Consider the following 8,232-nt stretch of genomic DNA (forward strand, 5'->3'; position numbering starts at 1 on the left):
GGGGGGAAATTTTTCATTCAGACGTTTATCAAGTTCACTGTGGGAATTGTGGGAGTATTTTTGTCCTCTTTGTCAGGTCAGAGGCATTAAATCCCGTGGGGGGGTTGAATTGATTAGCTGCTCTCTTGGTATTGGCCAGCTTTGGATATTGGTCTAACATGGCTAGGAGCGCATGAATGCACAGCGGTCAAATGTCACCCAAAGGTTGCAGGGTCATTTCCAATGAAAAGACGAGGGGAGCTGCTTCTCATTGCCCCTGAGCTGGAGCGAGACAAAGATGATTCGCACACAGATGAAAATGTGGCGCTTTATGTCTTCCCACCTGACCGTGGCATCTCTGAACTCCGCGTGAATGAGGGATGGTAGTAAACTGACCCAAGTCTAGACAAGGAGGACGTGAACAACATGTTTTGCGAGACATGATGCGACACGCCCCGTGTTTGGTTTTCACGCTTTCCGCCTTGCGCCACCGACGACTTATTACATTTTTCTCCTTTTCATTTGTGCACGGAACCTGCTTAAATATAACGTGTATAACATCTGAATGTAACTTACAAAAAAGCAAAGAAGAAGAACAATAACCACCGGCTCTCGTGAAATTAAACAGCAAGTTAACCTTTTTCTTTTACAATTGCCATCTCTATAAATTCTGTCTGGACACATTTAACATTGGATTTCTCACCGGAATGTGTATGTCTGTGCACGCATGGTGAGACAGCTTGAAACCACGACTACACGTTTTCTTTGATGTTTTTACAATGTTTGTCCAGTTGCTTAGCGCATAGTGCTGCTTCATAAAAGTTTGAGACACTGGACGACCATGGGGGCGGATAGAGGGACTGCCCTTTCCACCTCCATTCTCACGCTGAAAAGCTGATATTGCGTTGTCCGCTCATTGTGCAGTTCAGCTCGTTTGTCTAGCTGCTCGACAAAACACACGTCGATTTTTCCTCAGTATTGAACAAGTTTTGATTACCAAGGCGAATATTTTACACAGCCTATTATTTATTACTTTGAAACATTTGGGTAATTTAATGTCCAGCGCACGGGAACTCGTGTTGATCATTGGGAATACAACTTTTCTCTCTGCGCAAAGAAAAGTGACTCAGCGCACGTTTACGCACAAAAAGGGCGGACGCATTTGAAAATCGACAATAATCGTATTCCTGTTGTGAAGACCCAAAGTTGGAATGGAATTACTTGGTGGTCTACTCATACAAAAGGTCAAATATGCGTAATTTTCCCCTACAGTTCCTCGCGGATAGCCATATAAAGGGTGCAAATTGCCATAGTGCACCAAACTCAAGCAAAGTACGATGGACACGTGCATATTTGTTGACTCTCCTTTTTTGCGATTTACTCGAGGTCTCTTTGTGTGAAAGTGTGGCAGGAACCAAAGTTGAACACGAAGGATTTTGTCCAAACAAGCTGAACGCTAATCTTTGGGTTGATGCACAAAGCACATGTGAGAGGGAATGCGACATCGATGAGGTGAGTTAATCTATGAATTTTAATTTTATTCATCACAGCATTTTGCGATTTGTTCATTTAAATGTTAAAATGCTTATTGTTTTTTATATTGTACGTTCAGGACTGTGCTGACTTTGAGAAATGCTGCACCAATGTGTGTGGCTTCAACAGTTGTGTTGCTGCTCGTTTCTCTGATGGCACCCCTGCTCTGCCACATGAACAGGGTGAAGGGAACGGTGATGCTACCTCCGCCTCCACAGCTACCTGTGAGGGCTTTATCTGCAGCCAGCAGGGAGCAACCTGTGACATCTGGGATGGACAGCCCATCTGTAAGTGCCAGGATCGGTGTGAGAAGGAACCCAACTTCACCTGTGCATCGGATGGCCTCACCTATTTCAACCGCTGCTATATGGATGCAGAAGCTTGCATCCGGGGGGTGACTCTAACTGTGGTCCCCTGTCGATTCTACCTCGCTGGCCCCCCCACCAGCCCCCTGCCTCAAGACACTACAGTTCACCCAACCCCAACATCCTCCCAGGAGGATCCCATGCCTCCCACGCTGTACTCCAACCCTCACCACCAGTCCATCTATGTTGGAGGCACAGTCAACTTCCACTGCGATGTCATTGGAGTCCCTAGACCAGATGTAACATGGGAAAAGCAAAGTGACCGGCGTGAACGCCTTGTCATGAGGCCTGATCAGATGTATGGCAATGTGGTTATAACCAATATTGGACAGCTAGTAATTTATAACGCCCAGGTTTGGGATACCGGCATCTACACCTGTATAGCACGGAATTCTGCAGGAGTTCTTCGCGCAGACTATCCTCTGTCTGTTATTCGCCGGTCAGATGATGACTTCTCTGAAGATCCTGAGATGCCCATGGGACGGCCTTTCTCTCCAGCAGATTGCCTGGCGGAAGTCGACCTGAGTGTGTGCAGTGGAGAGCGTCATGTTGACTGGTATTATGACAGCAAGCTGGGCTCCTGTGTGACGTTTAGCAGTGGTGGATGCGAAGACAGCCGAAACCGATTTGAGACTTATGAGGAGTGCAAAGCCTCTTGCCAGAGAGAAGACATGGGGATCTGCTCTCTGCCTGCTGTTCAAGGTCCCTGTAAAGCTTGGGAGGCACGCTGGTCCTGGAATTCCATAACAAAACAGTGCCAAGCCTTTGTCTATGGTGGCTGCCATGGGAATGCTAACAACTTCCACACCAAAAAGGAGTGTGAGGCCAACTGCCCGCAACCAAAAAGGAAGCCTTGCAAGACCTGTCGTGTGAAGGGGAAAATGGTGCCCAGCTTATGCCGCAGTGACTTTGCTATTGTGGGCCGACTGACAGAGCTTGTTGAGGATCTGGACTCTGGGTTAGCCCGTTTTAGCTTGGAAGAAGTCTTGAGGGACGAGAAGATGGGCTTGACTTTCTTCAATACCAAACATTTGGAGGTGACTATTGCTAAGATAGACTGGAGCTGTCCCTGTCCCAACATCACTGTTGAGGAAAACCCTTTGCTGGTGATGGGTATGGTGCAGGACGGCATGGCTATCATCCACTCAGACAGCTATGTAAGAGCCATAAATGAACGCAGGCTGAAAAAGCTGCATGATGCTCTGGGTAAAAAGGCCTGTGACACCTTACTATGACTTAGACTCGTTCTGTCCACAGATGGGTTTTAGTGATGTATGTGTTTGAAATGAAGACAAGCATCAGAACTGCAACAGAAAAGCTGATATTTAATAACTATTTATCAAAACAGAGTAGAACAAGTTAAATACTGCATGCTGATGTAGGTATGAGAGGTTTTTTTTTTATTCCAACACAGATATAATAACATTCCAGATGTGTTGATTCCCATTGTATTAATACTAATGCTAAATTGCTGTTTTCAAATAGGTTTAAGATTTATTTTCTTATTTGTGAACTTTGCATTGTGAAAACAGCAGCCAAGATAACAGACACACATGTTGATCATGTTGCAAACATCCCTAGCTTGTAATACTAAACAAATAGACATCTGTATTATAATTACCGTACTTTTGCTAATGTTATTTTTTTCTGCTCTTCACTTTAGTTTATCCATCTTTGTTTCATAAAAAATGTCTTTTATTTCATATAAAGTACAGTATATTCTCTTAATCTTTCCCTCTTCAAAGCACTTCTGCTAAGTCAGTTTCACACTTACAAAACAAAAAAAAAGAATAGGCCATTGTCTTAAAGAATATATAGCACAAAGGCAACGTGTTTGTGAGATTTATTAATTTAACTCATGTGCAATACATAAGAATATAGGTTATAGGTTTGAGCACAACAGTTTACATTAACTTAGTTAATCTAATACCAGCATGTGTTAAAATGTGGAGAAAACATGATCCGTTTACGGCTCTTGAAAATTTGGCAATGTATCTGAGCTCCAAGTTAAGGCATTTTGACCATCCTGCATCAGGATGCTTCACACCAAACTTTCCTTCCTGAAAAGAAGACATTTGTTGTTTGCTGGCATGTCCACCTGAAAAAAAAATGGCATCAGTAAATCAGTATACTACAAAACTGTTCTCATATTTTGCATGCTGACTTAAGATATGCTGGTTGCTTAAATGGGTTCATTACTTACTATTCTCTCCAGGTACAAACCATTGCTTTGTGCCAGAGAATTGAGGAGCGAGATATCCCTGAGTCCCCATTCTGGGTTTCTGCAAAATTAAACAACATTTTTTAAAATCCCCTGGTCACTTTTGCTTATCTTTATTATGTAATTACAAAAACAATCAAAATTTTTTCTTTGCATGTATTTTGTGAGTTTGGCTTCACAAATTATACAAGTTTATTAATTCTACTGTGTGCTTAAGGAAAAACATTTTCAAAAGACTATGATGATCTTAGTTGATTTTAAATATACTGTGTAAAGCCTTCTATGAGCAAACTGACACAATAATTCAGGCCGTCAAACCGACTCCTTCTCAAGACACTTTGCTCACACAGAAACAATAGACTATCCATGTGTTATTTAGGGCTGCCGCCAAATTTTCACTGTCATCTTCACTATGACAGTAAACCCCCAAAGAATTCCCTTTACTGATATTACGCTATATAACACAGTGTTTCTTCCTGTGTAATAAGTGTTAAATCCTGATTGCTTATGCTTAAAAGGTAGAAAAAATCTATTCTTCTTATTTATAAATCAGTTACAAGTTAATGGTTGTAACAAAAGCAAATTCTGAAAAGAATACCGGTAATATATATTTTCTCTACTTTTGAGTCCTAAGCAATCTGGATATACCCCTTACTACCAAGAAACAAGAATCCTATTTTTCTGTTGCAGCATGTTACTGGCTCACTACACTATTTTAAACAGAACAGCAGTGCTGTCAGCAGTGTATTTTGTCTCTATCTGGCAAATGAATTACATTCAAAATAAGAGTGTGGGAGGGTGGACAAATTCTGATCCACATCTCTACAAAAGCTGTGCAAATGGAAGAGTTATTCATATTAATAACATGACATCTAACATTTGATTTTTAAATATCACAAATATCAATACTAGTAAGTACAATAAGGGTTCACAATTCACAAATGCAGGTCACACGCACACACATATATATGTATAGTCATTAGACAAGCTTCATATTAAACAGTTTTATATTAAGTGTTGTTTTTGTTGTTTTGATGAAAGAACCTGAAGAACCCATAGAAATCGTCAAATGTTGCGTTTCTTCCCTGGACATCGTCTGCCACACTTTTACTTTACTGTGTTGTCCTCAGTAGATGAAAAACATACTTAAGTGGGTTGAGATTAAGTGAAGGCCTAGCCCACTGAAAAAAAAATCTAACGTCTAACGCAGTATGATCTAATTCATTAACCATTTCCACTGTCAAGTGCTGTCCAATCAGTTTTGTATCGCTTGGATGAATCTGAGACGAGTAGAGCCCTGTACGCTTCAGAATTCATCTGCTACTTGTATCAGCAGTCAGACCATCAACAAACACTTATTTCTGAACATTTAGCTGCATCTCCTTTTACTCTCATCCTCTCTCGTCCACCATTCTTTTGACTGTCAATTATCACACCCTATCTCAGATGCTGTGATGAAAGCAGTGTATTTAAGCAAGAGTGACAGAGTCGCAAATGATGCATGAATTCTGAGCCTTTACTCCTGTTGACCTATAATATCACTGCTCAGGTTTACTTTTCACAGCAGGCTAAAAACCGTGGGCCAACAGGAAATGTTCTGGTAGTTCTGACAGGCAATCCACGACCGAAGCCTCCTCGTAAGATGACTGGCTTAAACAAAACTGTAAAAGAGCCAGAAAATACAGATGCCATTACCTCTGCCGTAGGCTGTAGTCAAAGTCCACATTGCTTTGAGGGACGATCTGACCATTCACTGCATACGGCTGAGAAAAGCAATAAAACATGTCACTATTACACGTTAAGTTTAGACTTGATAATGGCTTGTGATCTATGTCATGTTTTGTGACACCAAACGTTTTGCTACTCACCCCATAAGTCAGTAGAAGGCCCTGAGATTTCAACATTACTCCAGCCCCTCTGAATAAACCCTAAGAGAAGATAACATCTTAAGAACCACATCGCAGGCAGGAGGACATTTTGTTTTTGGTTTCTGTTTTATTGAAATAAGTGAGGCAGATATTGTGCAGAAGCAGGCTTAAAGTGATTATCTGAAGAGTTGTGGTGCAAGCATACTTCAGTTGGTATTATTTACACTTATGGCACCATAAATATCAGGGCCAATGAGTACAATGTCAAGCCAAACGAGGTGAATTTTATAGTAGAAATAGCAAATTATTGATCTAAAACAATCACAAAATGAAGCAAAACAGTTTTGCTGCTACAGCTTTAATCATAACTGAACCTCACTTCATAGTAGCCAGTTACAGCTAACGTCAATGTGTTGTGCGGCTGGTATGTATGAGATTGAGAGCCTTCTACATTTAGGTTACTATTACACCACTCGTGGTCACAGGGGTCTCTTTTCAACAAAGGTTACAAAGAGGCAGTTTAAGCAAATATGAAAAATGTCTTGACTATGTTAGCAATTTAGGCTTCTCCTTTCAGGAATTGTGCTGACTTTCTTTAGTAGAAATGTGTTTATATATGCATTTGAAAAGGACAAAATACATCGATATTACTACTACTACTAATAATAAAGGAATCAACCACATTTTAACTTATGATCCTTTTGTAGGTCCATAGGATTAAATTATAAATCCATATGACCACAGCAGGTCCCTAAGGTCATGTCATCAGGACCTGTTGGATGTGCATCATACAAGGCTGAGAACTAAAGGAAGCAGAGCTTTTGTAACGGTGACTCTGGAACTCTCCCTCTGAGCCTGAGATCTGTGGACTCAGGGATCTCTATTAAAAACAGCTAAAAACTCATAGTTTTTAACTTGATTTTGAGTAACTGTTTGTTTTAATGTTTTAGCATTTTTTGTTATTTTGTTATTTTGAAAGGTGCTTTCTTATAAACCCAGAGACAACAGTTCACTTAAGTGGTGAACAGGCTGAAAAATCATCAAAATCCCAGACCCCTATTTTTTTAATTAAGAGAAATAATAAAATATTCAAGTTGAATATCAGTGGAAAACGAGATGGCATTATCAAACGTTTCTTTGTTTTGTTTTTTTCTCTTCATAAGTCATATCACTCCATTTCCCCCTTAGTCCTCCATGCCTATAGTAGTGGCTCCATGCCACACAGTTTGAGAGAACCACTGAATCAGCAGTCCTACCTCTGTACAAGCCAAAGGAGAAATATGGATCATGTTGATGTTGAGCACCAGGTCGAGGCTCTCTGGCTGGATTCCTCCCCAGTATTGATAGGGCAGAGAAGCATCCAGGTGGATGGCAGGCTTCACATTGTTCAGCCGGTAGCGGGCTCTATATGCTTCTATACTAATGGAAACAAAAGACATTATGGGAACCCTCCAGGCCATCATTCTGGAGCAGGTAGAGTGGTATTAGAAAGACGAAGCATAAAACTTTCCATCAGATAAGAACTGCTGTGAAAACACAATTAATTAATTAATTATAATTTCCTGCATTAGATCAGATCAGAGAAACTTTATTGACCCGAGGAGAAATATGAGTTCTCATTCAACATACAACAAAACAATCGTATATAAAAAGTACGATTATAAACACAGATATAAATAGATGAATAAAAAACAGATATAAATATAAGAGATAAATATTAACACTAACGTTTCTTGGATATTAACAGCTAATATAGGTGCACAGATGTCCCAGTATATTATCTGTATTTCATAGTTTATACGCATGCACACATCTCTTGTTTACCTGACTATAGACTGGCGATCATACTCAGATGGCTGCCAGGTTATATTCGGCAGGGCCTGAGCAAAGTGTGTGACATGCTGCCCAGTACCGGAGGAGATCTCCAGAGCCAGCAGGGGTCTCCCGGTGTGCACACTATCCCGGAGCACCGCCAGGATGGGCTCCTTGTTCCTTTCCGCGGCGGCGGCGCTCAGCATCGTGCCAAACCCCGGGTATAACAGTCGACTTATACGGCGTAGTTTATGAAACCACTCCAGCAGGTCGGCGTAACGTTACAGCAGACTGAGTCACTCAATTCACCACCCCCGAATGTTTTGCTTTTCGACCGAAAATGGTCTAGTTCCGCATGTCCTCACGTGACTGATCTCCCATCCAATAAGAACACGGGGCGGGCCCAGGTTACAAAAGAATGACGAGCAAAAATTTTTCACATTTTGCACAGGTT

The 8,232-nt window shown here is 41.1% G+C and overlaps 2 protein-coding genes across 3 annotated transcripts; one reads left to right on the plus strand and one right to left on the minus strand.

Moving 5' to 3' along the window:
- Nucleotides 1–289: 289 nt before the first annotated feature.
- wfikkn1 (WAP, follistatin/kazal, immunoglobulin, kunitz and netrin domain containing 1) lies at nt 290–3,599 on the plus strand. Of its 2 annotated transcripts, none has more exons than XM_085410595.1 (2): nt 290–1,491; nt 1,694–3,599. In XM_085410595.1, the coding sequence occupies exons 1-2, from the start codon at nt 1,231–1,233 to the stop codon at nt 3,110–3,112; spliced, it is 1,680 nt and encodes a 559-aa protein (XP_085266721.1). In that variant the 5' UTR covers nt 290–1,230; the 3' UTR covers nt 3,113–3,599. The 2 variants fall into 2 exon arrangements, with proteins under 2 accessions (XP_085266721.1, XP_085266720.1); XM_085410594.1 differs by having other exon boundaries at nt 292–1,491; nt 1,592–3,599.
- Nucleotides 3,600–3,706: 107 nt separating this feature from the next.
- On the minus strand, nt 3,707–8,129 carry mettl26 (methyltransferase like 26). Its single transcript, XM_085410596.1, has 6 exons — nt 7,791–8,129; nt 7,223–7,385; nt 5,967–6,026; nt 5,794–5,861; nt 4,081–4,159; nt 3,707–3,975 (listed from the first exon to the last, which is right to left on the minus strand). Exons 1-6 carry the CDS (start codon nt 7,982–7,984, stop codon nt 3,919–3,921), a joined length of 621 nt encoding a protein of 206 aa, XP_085266722.1. The 5' UTR covers nt 7,985–8,129; the 3' UTR covers nt 3,707–3,918.
- Between the last annotated feature and the right edge of the window lie 103 nt (nt 8,130–8,232).

This window comes from Rhamphochromis longiceps, linkage group LG6 (genome assembly GCF_057381845.1).
Source record: "Rhamphochromis longiceps isolate RC_006_pf linkage group LG6, R_longiceps_female_GT1.1, whole genome shotgun sequence".
NCBI lineage: Eukaryota > Metazoa > Chordata > Actinopteri > Cichliformes > Cichlidae > Rhamphochromis > Rhamphochromis longiceps.